Source organism: Lutra lutra, chromosome 8, assembly GCF_902655055.1.
Source record: "Lutra lutra chromosome 8, mLutLut1.2, whole genome shotgun sequence".
Taxonomy (NCBI): Eukaryota; Metazoa; Chordata; class Mammalia; order Carnivora; family Mustelidae; genus Lutra; species Lutra lutra.
In genome coordinates, this window is record NC_062285.1 from 24,868,169 (window position 1) to 24,888,498 (window position 20,330).

At 38.5% G+C, this 20,330-nt stretch overlaps 1 protein-coding gene across 1 annotated transcript in view; it reads left to right on the forward strand.

Moving 5' to 3' along the window:
• Nucleotides 1-2,370: 2,370 nt before the first annotated feature.
• FAM107B (family with sequence similarity 107 member B) overlaps nucleotides 2,371-20,330 on the forward strand; it is a 228,798-nt gene continuing 210,838 nt past the window's right edge. Inside the window, exon 1 of the mRNA XM_047741391.1 lies at nucleotides 2,371-2,858. Coding sequence (XP_047597347.1) covers nucleotides 2,445-2,858 — 414 coding nt within the window. The 5' untranslated portion in view covers nucleotides 2,371-2,444. The remainder of the gene's footprint in view (nucleotides 2,859-20,330) is intronic.

Sequence of the window (20,330 nt, forward strand, 5' to 3'; positions counted from 1 at the left end):
GGCTGTTGGAAAGTTCCTCTTTGGAGCATGTGTGTATTTTTGGAAAGTGATATTGTATAGTGATTAAATGCATGAACTCTGGGGCCAGGCTGCTGGACTCATAATCTTGGCTCTCTTCCTTAGCAATGCTGTGACCTTGGGCAAGTTACTTAAGTTTCTGTGTCTTGTTTTTCTAATGGGTAAAAATAAGAATTAATAATATCACCTTTCTGTTAAGGTTGTAAGGATTAAATGAGTTAATTTGTTGAGACTCATGACTGATAATAAGCACTCAATAACCAGTATCTGTTACTGTTGTTATTTTAGCTAAGACTTAGCTACCATTAACTAAAAAGAAGCCACAATTCTGCATGGGCTGGAGTGGACACTCTGGCCAGAATTCCTGGATGTGACCCTGAGGGAGCTGAGGTGGTCCCCATGGAAGGGCTGTAAGCTCAGGACAAAAAAGAGAGATACAACAGGTCTGGGGAAGGCTCAGAGGTTTTTTTGCCCAGGAGTCTACCAACTGTAGCCACCTGAAAGGTGCATCATTAACTGCTGTCTCTCTAGTTGTAGATAGTGCTTGGCATATAGTTGAGTGAATAAATGAATGAGTGAATGAAACCAAGTTTAAGAATTATTTTTACTTCTGTTTAATTCCATCCTGTCATCTGCAAGCCATTTTTGCTTTACCGTAAACATGCTCGGTAGTAAGAGGACCAAGAAGGAGCCATGTGAGGGAAGCACCTTGGAATCACCCTACCTGAGGGGACCATAGTGACCATGGTAGAAAAGAGAAAAAACACGGTTCCTAGGGCTCCTCAGGAAGCCTGTTAGGCTGGTTGGGGAGCCTGCTAAAAGCCTGGACTTCCTGCTATTGTGAGGAGGGGGATTTATACTGCTTATACTAAGGTATTAAAGGAGAATGATCCCTCAAGACTGGGAAGTTTGGTGTACCTGGGTTAGCACAGGGCTCACTACATGGTAACCTCTCAGTAATCGCAACTTTTATATTTTATTTCCAAATTTTAGTCAAGACTAAAATAAAATCTGCATTTGATGCTATAGCCACCTTCCTCAAGCTGTATCTGACTTAGCGTATGATGGCCATGACTGCCCAAAGGAATGTTCCCAGTACAGCTGTCATATCAATAAGATGATTGTCAGTTTGAGTGAGACTCAGAGATCAGATAAAATACCAGTTATCTTGGACTTTCCACTAGCCCTTCTCAACAGCATAACCTTGTGTTAGTCTCTTGAAATTTCAAAGAATCATTTTCTGTCTCTGTAAAATAGGGGATTAGTGCTATGATATCTACCACCTGTTTGGTCTTAAGAGCACATCTTGACATTAAATTAAAAGAGAGGGGAAAATGAATAAATGAGAATGGGGAATATACCCTGAAGCCTTGACCTGAAAGTCACTATTAATGGTAAAACCATTACAGTATTATCTTTCTCCAACATTTCTAGCAGTTGTTTGGCTAAGGAAAAATCTCAATTTTGAGCATATTCTTATAATGATTATTTTTCACCATTCACATATTGATGTGTTGAAAGTAGAAGATTTATGTTCAGAGGGGTTTATTTTCCAAAATTAAGTAATATACACAGTAAAGGAATAGAACACACTTTCACACATACATACTTGCATTAATTGCTTATTTTAGCTAATTTTTTTTTGTTTTGGTGTTGTTGAAAATTAATCATGGACTTAACATGAGTAGTGAAAAGGCAAACTAACAAAGACTCATTTATAATTACCAGAAGGAGGAATATGGATCCTGAAGCCAGGAAGCTTCTTTGAGGAAGATTCAAGAAAGATCCAGAAAAGTCCCTGTGACATCAAACCCAAACATGGATCTCTCCAGACAAAAGATTCAAATCTACCTCCTATTTTAATAATGAAACAGCTGCCAGGGTCGAGGACCCTCTAGAGGTCCTCGATCATGATGGGTAACTGGGTGGTGTTTGTTTTGTTTGGGAGAATAAATATTTGAAGGGGGTAACCAAAGAAGGTTATGCTGCTGTTATGATGTTATTGATACACAGGCTGACGCTATTATGGCGGACGCTATCAGGCTACATTATCTTTATGCCTTCAAGGTAACCTGAAGCAACTGTCTTTTGACTTGGCACTGCCTTACACTGAAGCGTCTGCCCTGCCTGGGGACTGTAACCCAAGCCAACACATGCCTCACAGACAGCTTTCTTTAGCCACTGACAGCATAGAGGAACGAAGAGCGTGAAATCGCCCTGGGACAGACGCTTCCCGGAGGGGAGTTGGGTGCTAAGTGTCTCCAAGAGAAGGTGGCATTGCCATCTCCTAATCTTCTATTTAAGGGTAACCACTAGAAAGTCCTTCTTTTCAGGAAAGGAAATAGTTACTATAAGGAAACTGGAGGTGATCGAACCCCTGGAAAAGTTTCCCCCACTTTGAACTTGGCAATGTTTCACTGCAGGTCATGTCCACATGGAAAGCAAGGCTCACCAAAAGACTGAAATCTCCATCTAGAAGGATGCATCCTTTTCCATGCTCAGCTCTGCTTGCTTGTTTTGGGAATACAAGGGAGAATGCACCCTTTGATCAGCCCAGCGCAGCTGATACTCATTCCACCATCTATGTTCAGCCCATGGCCAAAGCAGAGAGGCACTCATGTCACTCGAAAGGGGAAGAAGGAACTCCAGAGAAAAGGGGAGATTCCAGTATCTGCTCAGAGAAAAATGGCAGTGCAAATCTGAATTCAAGCAACCACATTTCCAATCAGCCTGCTGAGACCGCTGAGGATTCACCTGGGTCACTAGAAGGTAAATCAGACTGTGAAGCAGTTACTTTCCAGACTTTTATCCCCAGACCATCAATTATTGAAATGCCAACGGTGAGTTTTCCTAATGCTGTTATAGAAGGAATGGGGTCGGAGGAGAGTTCTGATCATTCAGTGGATGCCCTCAGGAAACAAACTTGTTTAATTTTTTTTTAAGTTTCTTTTTTTTTTTTTTTTAGATTTTATTTATTTGACAGACAGAAATCACAAGTAGGCAGAGAGGCAGGCTGAGAGAGAGAGGAAGGGAAGCAGGCTCCCTGCTGAGCAGAGAGCCCGATACAGGGCTCGATCCCAGGACCCTGGGATCATGACCTGAGCTGAAGGCAGAGGCTTTAACCACTGAGCCACCCAGGCGCCCCAATATTTTTAGAGAATAAGACTTTGAGGGGAACTCTAACTAGTAAGAGGCAGTGTGTAAAGCCTTTTACATTCTCATAAGGTTCTCAAAGGATAGAGAGGGAGGCAATGAGAATAAGCACTGGGGCCTTAGCAATGGTCCAAACTGGCCTTTCATTAACTGTCCATGGTTTTAGGAGTAAACAGTGTCTAAATAAAAGATTAGTGGTAAGATTGTCTGAGAAGGCTTTTTCTTTTAAACTGTACATGAATTTATTTATATGAAAATCCACAATATAAAAGATTAGATTATAGAATTAAGAGACTGCCCCTACTTAAAATGAATCATGTGGAATAAAAGTAGCTTGGGAAAACTTGGAAATGATGATCATTTTATGCATAGCACTAAAGAAAGGAACTGACCTGTAAAACTATTAATAATATGGCTGTTCCTGTGATAGTTTCCCAACTTAGAGGTAGGAGAAGGAAGTTATTTAAAGAAAAAAAAAAAGTGTTGCTGCTCTCCAAAGGCATCATCTTATTTATTTATTTAATCTGTTATTTATTTAATATGTCTTCTTGTTGGAGGCATTACTGAATTTTAATTGTTGACTATTCTGATTAGATTGGGCTACACAGCCATGTCAAACTTCTTGGTAATCTCAAGAGGCAAGGTTTCTTGAATTGAGTTTTCCAGAGATGCCCTTAGAGCATTTTTTTAGTCATATTCCTGGCCAAGTAGCTTAGGACCAGACTGAAAAATCTGAGAAGTCTTTGGGATCCATTACCAAGATACTCTGATTTTCAAAAATCACTGTTTTCCATATAGTTTAACAAATCATATTTTGTTTGGCTTGCTCACCAAGAGGCCTCATTGGCATTGAAAACTATAAAACAGTGAATATAGGGTTAACATACGTTTTAAAAAAATAGTTTCATTTGATATTCTATAGGCTTATCTTAAATTACTGAATCTTAGCTCTATTGTCTACATCTTTCTGTTCTAAGATTGGATAGAAGATTTCACTAAACCCTCTGTTATAGCAAGAACTGTAATGGTTTTGTTTTTTCCCCTTAACATCACTAAATCAAAACCTAAAACAAACAAAAGTAAAACCATGTATTGTTCAATTTTCAGTTTAAATCCACATCCAGATTAAGATATTTTTAGCAGTACTATAGTTAACTGAGTGAACATCATGGCCAAGTTTTTATCTGTTGCATGTTAAAGGAACCAATGATTTATTGGTTTGATGATCTGGAAGATTCTGTTGGGTAGAGATAACAACAACCCAGCACCCCCACCATATATTGCTAAATATGGCAGCAAACACCAAGGGTTTATTTGATTTTATCTTCCTGTTTTAGTTGCATATTTGACACAGAGGCTCAAAGTAAATATGTATATTCATATATAACCAGTTAAACACAGTGGTAACATCCATATTTATTGTCCACTTGTATAAGCAAAGTCACAGATAGACTACAGAGGTGAGGCAGGCCTTATGATGGGATAAACCCCAATGCAAGATTAAATATAAGGATCCCAAAGAAGACACACCAAAGACAGTTCAAAGGAGGTTGGAAAGGTACACTGCAGTGGAGGTGGAATTTGAGATTGGTTTAGAAGGAAGGTTAGGATTTTTAAAGGCAGAGATGAAGGGGAGGACTTTGCAATAAAAGAAAATTGTATGAACAAAACCATGGATGTGGGGGAATTTGGCATAGGGGTAAGTACATCAGATTGGCTAAGATGAAGAGATACCTGGAAAGGTAGATGAAAGCCAAAAATGGGATGTCTTGAATGCTGTGGTCAGAAGTGAACTTAGTGGGGAAGTGGGGAAGCTTTGAGAATTTTGAGCAGAGAAAGGCCATGCTTAGGATTTCATAAAACAGGTAAAGCTTTGTAGGATGGATTAGAGTTGAGAAGACAGAGCTGGGGTCATTGTAAAGACCCCGACCTGGGGATATCATAAAAGGAATGGTAGGAAGTTGAGGTGGAAGGGCCAAGAAGAACGAACCCCAGGGGGTACCAAATGCAGTAGTTGTATGGGTCCTAGACTGGGTGGTGAGGGAAGTGAGACCAAACTGGGAATAATGAAATGAAAACATTGTGAAACTAAGGCCAGGCTGCATGGGAGAAGTGAGCCTTGTGGGAGTGGTAAATGGGCGTCTATTGTAGTTCAAATGCAGGGAGCTAATATTTACAGAGCACTTGCCATATGCCAGCCATTCTTCCAAGTGCTTTATAGGGACATTGGTTGTAGTGAGGTGCATATTGTTACAATTCTCTGACACTTAAAAAAGGTAGCACACTTGCCTAAGGTCACAGCAGGAGGAAGTGGTAGAGCCAGGATTGAAACTCAGCTCGTTATTATTGCTTGGGTGGTGTTTAGGGATTTACAATCAAATATTCACACATAATCTCACTTGATATGCCACCAAAGTAAAATTTTGTGTGTGTATGTGTATGCATTTATATATAAGTGTATCTGTATATATAATGATTATAATTATTATTTGCTTTTTATTAATTGGCTTAACCTTTTAAAAATCTTAGATTCATGATGTACAATACTATGGAAAGGGACACTTTCTACTTTGTATCCTGTTGATGACAAGACTTTGTTGATGACATGGTGGGACTGTTTTGAGATCTTTTGATTAAAAGTGCAATGGAACTGCCCAGATTTTTCATTACCTAGTAATTTTTGTAGTGACATGTTTCCCTCAGCAGATGATGAATGGGCTTCTTTTATTATAATCTTGCCTGGAGGCAAAAGTATTTCCCCTTTAATTCACTGATTCTCATCATTTAAACTGCCATGGTAGAGACAACAAATAATACTCTTTTCTAGAGCTTCAGAATATAACCATAGCTAAGAAATGGGGACAGGTCCCTCTATTTTTAATTACCTGGTGTTCAGACAAGAGGGTGATTCTTTAAAATCTGAAACGACATCTGGTCTGAAAGGAAAAGCTCAAGATAGGCCAAGTGAACTAATTAAAAAAGGTGTTTGTTTGTATAAATGTATATGCACATACCTGTATTTATGAAGTGATACCAATTAGTCTTCAATCTTTTTGTGGCCATCTCTTCCCTCTTCCAGGCCTGAAATCAAGGTGATATTAACCCTAACACTGGAACATTTTACAACTTCTGGTATCTTCTGATTGTAATTTTTTTTCTTTTTTAGTGGTCTTGCAAATGAAATGTCTAATAATTGTTGGGATTGTGGAGTTAATGAAACACAGCAGTATGCTGTTTATCTTTCTGGTCAGGAATTTTTGTGTTCTTATTGTGTGCCAGGACAGCCCTAGCCCTGAGGTAACAGACTGAAGACACAGTTTGTGAAATAGCTTCCATTCCAATGGGAGATAGAGTAAACAGGTGGTGTCAATGCAATATGAGAAGGCTTACAGTCCCAACAATGGACACCTATAAGAGGACATGGAAGAGGCTCCCATCTTAGCCTTGGGAAGACAGGGGAGCCTGGAATATAAGGAGGAGAAGGGTTTTTACCCTATTCTTTAAAAATTGCCTTCCTAGTTGAACGGTGCTATTTTTCTCCTCACTCTCTCACCCTTCACAATGTTGGCAGTGTAAGAAAGACACAGTTGGGGGTGCCTGGGTGGCTCAGTCAGTTAAGTGTCTGCCTTCGGCTCAGGTCATGATTCCAGGGTCCTGGAATAGAGTCCCATGTCTGGCTCCCTGCTCAGCTGGGAATCTGCTTGCCCCTCTCCCTCAGCCTGCCTCTCCCCCTGCTTGTGCTCTCTCTCTCTAATAAATAAAGAAAATCTTAAAAAAAAAAAAAGACACATTCCACATATGTTCCCACATGAAGCAGCTGAAGACTTTAGAATAGATTGGTAGTTTCAGAGACTTTCTACGGCAGTAGTAAGTTTTCATCCAGTTCTTGCTCCAACCCAGAAGAGAAAGTAATTGTAGTTTGGGAAATCATTCCTGGGTTTTTTGGGTTTTTTTTAAGATTTATTTATTTGAGAGAAAGCAAGAGAAAGAGTGGGAGAGACTGCGTGCGCAAATGTACGAGTTGGGGAGGGACAGGGGAGAAGGGAGAGAATCTCAAGCAGACTCCCGCTGAGGGTGGAGCCTGACACAGGGCTCAATCTCAGGACACTGAGGTCATGACCCGAGTTGAAACCAAGAGTCAGTCATGCAAGTGACTGAGCCACCCAGGTGCCCCATTCTTGGGTATTTTTAACTTAAAGTTAGTTTTGTAATAAGGAAGGGGAAACAGGGCCTATCTTGGAGTTGACAATTGCACTGCTTTTTATAATAGGCCGGGTTTTGCTAATAGACAGAGAAGAGGTAACCAAAACTTCCCTAGAGCCCAAGCTTAGGCTGTCACTGCTTTTTAGAGTCTGAGTCACGGTAATATCATCTAGAAATGAAGTTTTGTCAGTTATCCTTCTGTAAGACTTAGTTCCTTGATACCTACACTTCGAAGAGCCTGATGTATAAATCAGAATGACTGCTGGTTGTCGGCCTTGAGGACTTGTCAGGGTAGGGCTTACTAAGCCATGTATTTTCTACACAGGAAAATTATCCATAAAGAGAAATGATAACCAGAAATCTGTTGGAGAGTATAGATTTAGAGGAGGAGGGGCTACATATTTTTATTATAGTAAAATATATATAACATAAAATTTACAATTTTAATTATTTTAAAATATACAGTTCGGTGGCATTAAGTATTATCCACAGCGATGTGCAACCATCACTACCATCCATCTCCAGAACTCTCTTCATCTTCTGCAACTCAGACGCTATATTCATAATTCATAAAACACTGACTCTGCATTCACCATTCACCCTTCTCATCTCCTGGCAACCACCATTCTACTTTCTGTCTCTATAAGTTTAATTATTTTCAGTACCTTGTATAATTGGTATCAGACTTTTGTGTACAGCTTATTTCACTAAGCATGTCCTCAAGGTTCATCCATGTGGAAACGTGTCAACACATCCTTCCTTGTTAAAGCTGAATACCATTCCATCATATGTATATGCTATATTCTGTTTACACATTTATCTGTCAATGGATGTTTACATCATTTCCACCTTTTGGCAACTGAGAATAATGCTGTTATGAACATGGGTTTACAAATATCTCTTCAAGACCCTGTTTTCAATTCTTCTGAATATATACCCAGAAGTGGAATTGCTGTATCATATGGCAATTCTATCTTTAATTTTTCTAGGGACTGATATACTGTTTTCTATAGTGGTTGTACCAAATACTCCCACCAGCAGTGCACAAAGCCTCCAATTTCTCCACATTCATTCCACCATTTGTTTTTAAAGTTTTGTTTATTTGTTTTGATAATAGTCATCATAATGAGAATGAAGTGGTATCTCATTATGGTTTTGATTTTCATTTCTCTAATGATTAGTGATACTAAGCTTCTCTTCATGTGCTTATTGGCTATTTGTGATTTTTGGAGAAATGCCTATTCAAGGCTTTGCCTATTTTTTAAATTGACTTGGTTATTTTTTGTTGTTGAATTAGTGTCCTTTGATGTACAAATATTTCAATTTTGACAAAACCCAACTTATCTATTTTTTTTTCTTTTGTTGCCTGTGCTTTTGGTGTCACATTAAAAAAATCATGCCAAATCTATTACTATTAAGTTTTTCTCTATGTATTCCTCTAAGAGTATATGTTAAGGTCTTTGATCTATTCTGAGTTAATTGTTGTATATGATGCAAAGTAAGGGTCCAAAAGCATTCTTTTGCATGTGGATATTCAATTTTCCCAACACTATTTGTTGAAAAGACTGTCCTTTCCCCTTTAAATGGTATTGGCACCCTTGTGAAAAATCATTTCACCATATATGTCAGAGTTCATTTCTGGACTCTCTATTATATTTCATTGTTTTGTTTGTTTGTTTTTATGTAACACACTGTTTTGATTACTGTAGCTTTGTAGTAAGTTTTGAAGCCAGTAAGCCTGAAACCTCCAATTTTGTACTTCTTTTTCAAGATTGTTTTGGCTACTTGGGTTTCCTTGAGATTCCATATGAATTTCAGAATGGATTTTTTTCCCTATTTTTGCAAAAAAAACCCAACCCCATCATTTGGATTTTGATAGGGATTTCAGTGAATCTTTAGATTTCTTTGGGTAGTACTCTTGACAATATTGGGTCTTCTAATCCATGAATACAGTTTATCTTTCCACTTATTTTTGTCTTCTTTAATTACTTTCAGCAATGTTTTGTAGTTTTCAGTATAAAAGTCCTTTGCTATAGCTAAATTTATCTCCAATTTTAATACTATTATAAAGTTTCTTAATTTCTTTTTCAGATTACTCATTATTGGTATATAGAAATGCAATTGATTTTTGTCCATGTGTTTTGTGTCCTGTAATTTTGCTGAATTCATTTATTACTTATAATAGTGTGTGTGTGCCCCTGTGTGTGTGTAATCTTTATGGTTTCTACATATAAGAGTATATCATCTGTGAAAAGGGATAATTTTACTTCTTTGTTTCCAATTTGGATGCCTTTTATTTCTGTTTCTTCTCTAATTGCTTTGGCTGGAACTTCCAATGTTATTCAACAATACTTAGTTGGATAGAGGGGCAAAAATTAACATCCTTGTCTTGTTCCTGATATTAGAGGATAAACTTTTAGTCTTTCAGCATTGGGTATGATGCTACGATTGAATAGTGTGGGCTTTTTATATATGGCCTTTATTGTGCCGAAATACTTTCTTTTTATTCCTACACTGTTGTGTATTTTTATCATGAAAGAATGTTAAATTTAGCCAGTGCTTTTTCTGCATCAATTGATATGACCGTTTTGCCTTTATTCTGTTAATTTTGTCTGATAGTGATTGATATTTTGTATATTGAACTATCCTTGCACTCCAGGAATAAATCCCTCTTGGTCATCATGTAATCTTCTTTTTTTTTTTTTTTAAGATTTTATTTATTTATTTGACAGAGAGAAATCACAAGCAGGCAGAGAGGCAGGCAGAGAGAGAGGAGGAAGCAGGCTCCCCGCTGAGCAGAAAGCCCAATGCGGGGCTTGAACCCAGGACCTGGGATCATGACCTGAGCCGAAGGCAGCGGCTTAACCCACTGAGCCACCCAGGCGCCCCATCATGTAATCTTCTTAACATGTAGTAGAATTCTGCTCACTAGGATTTTGTTGAGGGGTTTTGCATCAATAGTCATCGGGGATGTTGGTCTCTAGTTTTCTTTTTTCTTTTCCTTTTTTTTTTTTTTTTTTAAAGATTTTGTTTATTTATTTGACAGAGAGAGAAAGAGCACAGGTGGCAGGCAGAGGGAGAGAAAAAAGCAGGCTCTCTGCTGAGCAGGAAGCCCGATGCGGGGCTCGTTCCCAGGACCCTGGGATCATGACCTGAGCTGAAGGCAGATGCTTAACTGACTGAGCCACCCAGGCACCCCCGGTCTCTAGTTTTCTTTTCTTGTTATGTCTTTATGTAACTTGGTATCAGGGTAATGGTGGCCACACAGAATAATTTAGGAAGTGACCCCTCCTCTTCAATTAGTTTTGGAAGAGTTTGAGAAGGATTGGCATTAATTCTTTACACGTTTGATAGAATTCACCAGTGAAACTATCTTGTCCAAGCCTTTTCTTTGTTGGGAGATTTTTGGTTACTGATTTAATCTTCTTACTAGTTATTGGTCTATTCAGATATTCTATTTCTTCATAATTTACTCTTAGTGAAGAAGAGCTACTTTGATAGCTTCACTGAAGTATGGTATTTATAATCACGATTACCCATTATTAAGCACTATTTATGGACTAGGCTTGATGCTAAGTGCCTTATGTGGATTAGCTAATTTGATCCTTCTATTCTTTTACATTGTTAGTTCCTGATAATCTCAATCATTGCAATGGCTCCTCAGTTCTCTAATATTAAAAGTCATGTCTTGACAGGGGCCTGCATGTCCCTATATAAAGTATCCCCCATAACCTCTCAGAAATTATCTCCTGTGGTTCACACTGATGGGGAAACTGGGACTCAGTGGAGGGAAGCATCTGAATATTTCCACTCTAAGGTAACCCTTTCAGCAGACTAGGTAGCTCAATTCAACCAATCAAAATATGATTTCCTTGGGCAGTGCAGAACTCAGCTACCAATAACTAAATACCTGCTTATTCTGCTCTCCTTGTCTAGGCTCCATGCCCATCCTTCCTCTTTTTTTGGCACAGTCTTTGTCAAGACCTGGAATGGTTAAATTAACTGGGTTCCTTGGTTAGAATCATATTCCAGCCATGTTCTGTGGGAGCTACATCAAAGCCATATTAATTGGAATTTGGTGTTGGAGAGACTCCTGAATACCTATTAATAGAAAAGCACTTGGAGGTATGTGCCCCTATAGGCAACTGATCTCATTCAACAAATTTATTTTTATTTTCAATGTCTTAAAGTTGCCTTGAAGTTGAGCCTTGAGAGTACCATCTGTACTACTTAGAAGCATATTGTAAACTTGTGTATAAACATCTATCACCCTTCATCTCACTCTGAACTCTGCATCCCCCTTATATAAGCATTATAGAGAGCAGCTCTGCTAGGTTGAATTCCACTTTCTGTTACAAACCAGTTTTCCTGCACTTCTTTAGAATTAAATATTTCCTTCCTTTGCTTACGGGCCTAAACAAAAGAGAACAGAATTTTAGGTTACTTATTTAAAAAAAAACCTGTCAAGGAAGATTTCTGCTAGACAGATGATTTGATATAAAAATTTTCAAATAGAAAACAACTTATAGGGACGCCTGGGTGGCTCAGTTGGTTAAGCAGCTGCCTTCAGCTCAGGTCATGATCCCAGCGTCCTGGGATCGAGTCCCACATCAGGCTCCTTGTTCTGTGGGGAGCCTGCTTCTCCCTCTGCCTCTGCCTGCCACTCTGTCTGCCTGTGCTCGCTCTCTCTCTCTCTCTCTCTCTGACAAATAAATAAATAAAATCTTAAAAAAAAAAATAAAACAACTTATAAATCCATGGAAATATTAGTTTTCTTTAGAGTCCCTTCATGCTCCCTACCTCCCAACAAGGGGGATATGAGCTGGTGGGAATCCCATCCCATTTCTTTTAAGCCCTGACAATTTCTTTTTTTTTTTTTTTTAAAGATTTTATTTATTTATTTGACAGAGAGAAATCACAAGTAGGCAGAGAGGCAGGCAGAGAGAGAGGAGGAAGCAGGCTCCCTGCTGAGCAGAGAGCCCGATGCGGGGCTCGATCCCAGGACCCTGAGATCATGACCTGAGCCGAAGGCAGCGGCTTAACCCACTGAGCCACCCAGGCGCCCACGCCCTGACAATTTCTTATGCTAGGTTTCTACTTTCAAAAGATGTTAAACATAGTGGCATGAGAGTGAATGATATACCCAGTGTACTTAGGAATTTTCCAGTCCAGATATTCAGTTGCATCCCAACTGGAAAAGAGATACCTTCCTGGCTTCTCTGAGAATGAAATAAAATAAATTATCCACATAAAACCAAGAAAATTTACATTGTACAGCTTTGACTATTGGAGACTATCCATAAAAGACTACAGAGGAGGAAAAATGCAAAGTTTTCAGAAAATTGGCATATATATTCCAAGCTAAGAAATAAAAGTTGAGTGTATAATTTCATGAAATTTTAAAGCATCATTTTTCAAGTGAGGTTACTCTGGCATTCACAATTCAGATAAGAATAATAAATATTATCTAAGTAGGTGTTGATATGTTGGAAGGAGAGAAGTACAAAAGGAAGAGGTCAGCCCATTTTTGAAAGCATCTATTTCTGGCTCATCAGAGAAAATCTGGCAATCTGCCCATGACCTAGTTGATCCTTTGCCCTCATTTTCACAGGTGGTTAATAAAAGAGCAGGGTTTACTTTGTTCATAGTCAGTGACCTGGAGTGTCTAACCAAAGAGCACCAAGAAGATAACAAGCCACTGACTAGACCCATTTTCCCCAAATACCTGCATCTGTAGAGTTGGAATTTCCATTCTGTTCATTATATAACAAGCAGTTGTACTTCAGTTAAAAAATTCCACTATTCTATTCACTGGATATGCTGGAAACAAACTTCTTATGTTCTAGGACACACAGGGGCTGGTTGAATGAATATGCTTTATTAATCATGGTAAGTTAGAGGTTTGGTTTTTTTTTTTCCCTCAGCCAAGGGCAAATGTTAACCTGATTTGAATTGCCTTTAGTTTAACACTCACAGTTCTTCCTTTCCAAAGAAAGCAGAGCTCATGAACACTTTTTCTTTATTTTATTTTTTTAGAAAGATATCCTAAAAAAAAGATTTTATTTATTTATTTGACGAGAGAGAGACAGCAAGAGAGGGAACACAAGCAGGGTGATGGGAGAGGGAGAAGCGGGCTTCCTACTGAAGAGGGAGCTCGATGCAGGCCTTGAACCCAGGACCCTGGGATCATGACTCAAGCCGAAGACAAATGCTTAACAACTGAGCCACCTGGCACCCCAGAACTTCTTCTGATATAAGGCTGACACACTTGGTTTTGTAAATCTGTACGAGGAGAGGTGACAGTTTGGAAATTTGGGAAATTAGAGGGAGACAGAGTCTCCATAAAGGACACAGGACTGCTACAGGAAGTTATCTATAATTTTGCTGTGGGAAGCTGGTTTGTGGGTATCTGGTGCTCAGTTAAACAGAAAGTGACAACTCAGGCAACTGTTAGAACTTAAATACATGGGCATAATTTGGTTATCCACAGTAAAAGAGAAACTCAAATAGGACACCTGCATGAGGAGAATCAGTTTTTGTAACTCAAAACACCAAATCTCAAAATGATAGGCCATACACTATTTATTACTAATGGTAATTAATGTACTGCAATTTTCAAAGTGTAAGCTGACTTTAAATATTTTGTTTTTTCCATAAAACAATGCATAGTCTTATAAAAATTTAGATATGATATACATACATTGTAACTAGAGCTAATTCAAAGTTACCTCATTTCTAAAAAAATCATCCATATATGTTCAAGTAATCTTCACCAAAGGCAGCAAGAAATACACAATGGGTAAAATGCTCTCAAACAGCACCATATGATACAGAGAAATCATTCATGAAGTGATTTCATTCAATGTCAATCAGTGTGATAGATTTCATTGTTGTCTTATTTTAAGAAATTGCCACATGCACCCCACCCCGATTAGTGCCATCAAGATCGAGGCAAGACCCTCCATCAGCAAAAAGATTATAACATGATGAAAGCTCAGATGATGGTTAACATTTTTTAGTAATATGGTATTTTTTAATGAAAGTATTCACATTGGTTTTGTTAGACATAATGCCATTGGGCACTTTAAATAGACTATACTGTAGTGTAAACATAACTTTTATATGCAATGGAAAATGAAAAAATTCACTTGATTCATTTTATTGTGATATTTGCTCTATTGCAGTAGTCTGGAACTGACAAAGTATGCCTGTACATAAAACTAAAAAGTTTCTGCATAGCAAAGGAAACACTCAAGGAGATTAAGAGGCAACCTACACACTGGGAGAAAATATTTGCAAACCATATGTCTGATAAGGGGCTAATATCCAAAATACATAAGGAACTCAGACAAATCAATAGCAAAAACTAAATGACCCAATTAAAAGATGGGCAAAGACCCTGTAAAGACATTTTTCCAAAGAAGATATAAAAATGGCCAATGGTTATATGAAAAGATGTTCAATATTACTAGTCATCAAGGAAATACAAATCAAAACTACAATGACATATCACTTCACATCTGTTAGGATGGCTATTATCAAAAAGCTGGAAGATAAGTGTTGGAAGGGATGTGGAGAAAAGGTAACACAACTTACACACTGTTGATGGGAATGTCGACTGGTACACATTAGGGAAAGCAGTATAGTGGTTCCTCAGAAAATTAAAAGAGAACTATTATATAATCCATATAATCTTACTTCTAGGTACATATCCAAAGGAAGTAAAATTACTTTCTTGAAGAGATATTCACACTCCAATGTTCATTATGGCCTTATTCATAGTAGACAAGACATGGAAACAATCTATATGTCTTTAAGTGGATAAATGGATAAATAAAATGTGATTGCACACACAGATACACACACTGGAATATAACACAATGGAATCCTGTCATTTGTGATAACATGGATAAACCTGGAGGACATACATTAAGTGAAATAAGCCAGATGCAGAAAACCAAATACTGTATGATCTCACTATATGTGAAAGCTAAAAAAGTTGTCCTCATCCTAACAGAGTGGTTGTTGTCAAGGGTTGGGGATGGCGGGAAAAGGTAGATATTGGTCATAGGGTGCAAACTTTCAGTTATAAAATGAATAATTCTGGAGATCTAATGTACAGTACGGTGACTACAGTTAATAACAACATATTGTATACCTGAACTTCGCTAAGAGACTAGATCTTAAATATTCTTACCATAAAAAAAGAGGTAATGATGTGAGATAAAGGATATGTTAATTAGGTAATCATTTCACAATATATACATATAACAAAACAACACATTTTATACCTGAAAGATGCACAATTTTTATTTGTCAATCATTCTTCAGTATAGCTGGAAAACATCACTCTCACTGATCTGCTTTCTGGTATAATAATTCAAGGGGAAAGGAAGGAGGTGTTAGATCTGGGCAGTTGCTGGCCATCAGGAGGTGCTGATTGTAAATAGTGGGTGTGAGAAAACCATGCCGTAGAAGCTGAATAAAGGGCATGTGGGATGCTATTTAAGGAAGCTCTTGAATGGGACATCCACACATATACCCTGAGCCAGTAAGAAGTCCTCTTCTTATCTGAGAAATGTTTTCCTTTCTGACTGAGCTGGGTGTTCAGGAGACACACACAGGAAACAGTGATAGAGGAAAAAGACCACTTGATTAGACTCTGGTACAGAGTGAGGCAGTGGTTCTTCCAGAAGCCTCTCATTCTCAGGTCATTTCCTAGGATCAGAAGGTCTGTCTGCAGGGTTTGACTTTCTGCCAGGACTCGTCTGATCTGGATGCATAATACCCGGGTCCCTGTAGGAAGAAGTAACTTGGTATAGTGATGTTGCAAGTTATCCTGGGCTGTTTTTACCACTCAAAATTGTCCAGTAAACATTGGTATCCTCCAACTTTAAGAGGCAGGTAGGGGCTATATGTGTACCCACTCACAACTTGCTCCCCAGTGATATGTTCCAACAAAGAAAGCCTCACATGAATTCTGCCACAGGTACAAATATTTGTTAGCAAGCAGGCCAAAAGAGGGCTTATTCGCTGATCCTATATGCTGAAAGAAGTTCCCCAGCTTCTGTCCTTTGACATAGTGGCCCCTTGCATGAATAAAATAATGTATAGGAATGCAACAATATTCTAACCAAAAACCTTCTATTCAGATGGGATGAAGGTGCACTCTGCTAATGAGAGTCCAGGACCAAATGGAGTTCAAGGCCCAGGATGCTATTATAAAGGAGTTGGATTTTGCCACATTCTTATATTTCATTTTGCAAAGGCAAAAATGCTGACCAGTTACATACCTTGAATACCATTCATTTCTCAAGTGAAAAATGATTTCCAAAATCTCTTATCTTACTTAGTGGGTCCTCTTATTCAGATTTAGCTAACCTCATTTGAAGTAAATTTGGTGTAGCTGCCTCTGAACACAGACTCCTGATTGGAGTCCTTCAAATACTAGCCACCTCGAAGCATCAACTCCAAAACTTGGTTTGCTCTCAAGAAAGAACAAGGAAAAGTATTCCAGATTTGGCCTTTGGACATTGCTGGATGTGGATGTGATGCTTGGTGCTGCTGTAACCACCTTGGGAGCAGGGGAGGACAAACCTATAAATAAAAGCAAATAATCTAGAGATGGCAGAGCAGGAAGGTAAGAAAGCATCTGGGTTCTTGAGGATGCCATGGAGTTACTTCAAGTGCAGCTAACTGTAGGTACTACGGTGAGGGTATACTCAAAGTGTTTATGCTGAGGTTATTTTAAAATAACAGCAAACTGTTTCAACAAAGGTGATCAGACCTATCTATCCCCAGGAAATCTCCAGGTGGATTGACAGCCTTCTCAAATTCAATCTGTGCAAAAATGAACTATCTTTCCCCCTAAACCTCCTCCACATATTGCTTAGGATGCTTATACCTGCAAGAGATGAAAACCCTACTTAAATTTAGAGAGTATGGAAATGTATTATTTCACTTTAAAACAAGCCCCAAGGTAGGGTGACTTCAGGGTTGATTGATTCAGCAGTTCAATGAAGCCATCAAGCATCCAGATTCTTCCATCTCTCTGCTCAGCCATCCATAATATTGGTTTCACCCTACAAGTGATTTCTTTTGTGGTTATAAAAGGACTACCAGTAGCAGCTGGGTCATATGGTTTCTCCCTCCCACCATTACCCTCCACACACTTTGGACATTTCCTGCTCATTCACCTACTGCTCTGTCCCCTTCTCTGTCCCTCTTCTCTGACACCATCCCCAACACCCTGTTCCAGGTTGGCACCCTGTCCGGGCTAGCCTGGCACTCAGTGTTTACCTCAATTAAAGCACTTCTTAAACTGCACCATGTTTACGTGTCTGACTCTCCACTAGGCTGTGAAGACATGAGGGCAGGGGCTGTATCTTCTTTTCTTTTTATCTATTATGGGTAGCACCTAGAACAGCACTTGGTACATAGAAGATGAATAAATAAAATCAAAACTAGGAGAGAGGTTTATGTTACATGAGTTCTTCATATGTCTTCATCATGAGAACTTTGTTTAGTATTACCAACATATTTGTGATCCAATTATCATTTTAGAAACTGGTAGAAATAATTTAAGACTACATCAGGGAGTAGGGCCCACGATAATGTTTCCCCTTGAAGAATGAGCTCTTTATTACTCAGGTTTGAGACAAAAGATCCAGACAAATTTCTTTTGAGGTGGATATGGCCAGGGGAAGTTTCCTTTCAACTGTCCTCGTAGTCCATTTTTTGGACCGCTCAGTGAATTTCCCACATGGCAAAGAATGAGCCACTTTATGCTTCTGTTTTCCTACTTGCACAATGAGGATAATGAGAGCTTTTAAGATTCTAGTAGTAGATTGGAAAATATAGGATAGTAACAACACAAAAAATGATACCATTAAAATGGTAGCAGAGGAGAACAAAGGGATAAATTCACCTCACTACTCTGTGTGACTTTAATAGCATGTGGAGAAGTATATAGATAATACTGTTCACATTTTAAGATACCAAACTGTAATAAAGACATTGCTAAGAATGGCCTACATATTTTTGCCCTAGGTGTGGCTTTACAATGCTTTTGGCTAAAAAGAAAAAAAAATTTTTTTTTTTTTTGCTGATTTGCAGAGAATCCAATATCTAAAGACTTTTTTTAGTTAATCTGGTTTTAAGTATCAAGCACATTATTTTGTGCTTAATGGATTAATTTCTGAATCTGAACTAAAAGCTCATGATTTACATGTTATTGTTGAGTTAGGGAGTGTTAAAGGGAAAAAAAGGTAATTCAATTTAATGAGGAACAAATAATCTCAAATAACATGTTCAGCAGGTTATTTCTTCTGTGCTTTCAGTAATCAGTGTGAAATCTAACTTTGAAGCTTTAAAGTCTTCATTCAGTTTTCAATTCAACAGACCTTAATGAGGGTCTAACACACACTGTGTTTGGTGCTGGGCATGCCATGTAGATCCAAGGCCTAAGCCTGCCTTTGAGCTGCTTGCCATTAAGACAGGAGTCAGGCAAATCCACAGCTGCGGAATGAAGTGATAAATGCCAAAAAGGCATTAATAGTTATTTCTGTGGTTTATTATTGAAAACATTTATACAGACTTTTTTCTTTCTCATCCAATGAAATTTCCATAAACCTTAATTTGATCATGTATCAGTTTCTCATAATCACAGGCTCATATTTTTCCCATTTTGCTCTCTCCTCACTCCCTCTTCCACACTGTCCTTTATCATCCCTTTCCTAACTACTAATTATGTTTCAGCATTTCTGACAGAGAATCTTTGTCTCTAAGGTCACCCATTCATTCATTCATTCATTCATTCATTCACCATTGTTTTGCCAAGGACTCCTTCAATTCTGGGGAAAAAAATAAGTAAGACTTATTTCCTTCTCTCTCTCTCTCTAAGATTTTGTTGATTAATTTGAGACACTTATTAATTTGAGACATTTATTTTATAAAAATAAATTTTATTTATTAAATTGAGATACAAAGAGAGAGCATGAGCAGGAGGAGAGTCAGAGGGAGAAGCAGACTCCCTGGTGAGCCAAGAGCCCTGTGTGGGGCTTGATCCCAGGACCTAGAGATCATGACCTGAGCCAAAGGCAAATGCTTAACCATTTGAGCCACCCAGGCACCCCTTACTTCCTTCTCTTAAGGGGTTGCCATCTGGCTGACAGAGATAGAAATAACCCCTAAAAGCAAAGGTGCCATTATAGAAATCTGGAGCACTAAGAAAGTAGGCAATGACTCAATGCTACACAAAAGCAGAGAGTCAAAGCTGAGAAAGTGTTCACCAGGTAAAAAGGCAGAGGCATTTTCAGCAGCAGGTGACCAAGAACCTGACTCTGGTTGGCTCAGACAGAAGTACATGTCTTAACTCACAGAACTAGAAGTCCAGAGGTTGGCTGCCTTCATAGTTGCTGAAAGAAGTGAAGGGACAGAGTTGTGAAAAGACAGTGTACTCTGGTGGCACATGCAGGCTCTTAAGCAGACCCTCTTTCACTGTCACAGCCCATTTAGCACCTTGGACATATTACCTTATCTCAAAATAGACGGTTAAATTTTTTTTTCAATGAAACTTTTATTAACAAGTTAAAGGAGACAGGAATCCATCAAAATCCTAGAGGAGAACACAGACAGCAACGTCTTGGACCTCAGCCACAGCAACTTCTTGCTAGACGTGCCTCCAGAGGCAAGGGAAACAAAAGCAAAAATGAACTATTGGGACTTCATCAAGATAAAAAGCGTTTACACAGCAAAGGAAACAATTAACAAAACTAAAAAGCAACCTATGGAATGGGAGGAGATATTTGCAAATGACATATTAGATAAAGGGCTAGTATCCAGAATCTATAAAGAACTTATCAAACTCAACACCCAAAAAACCAAAAAATCCAGTCAAGAAATGGGCAGAAGACATTTCTCCAAAGAAGACATATAAATGGCTAACAGACATATGA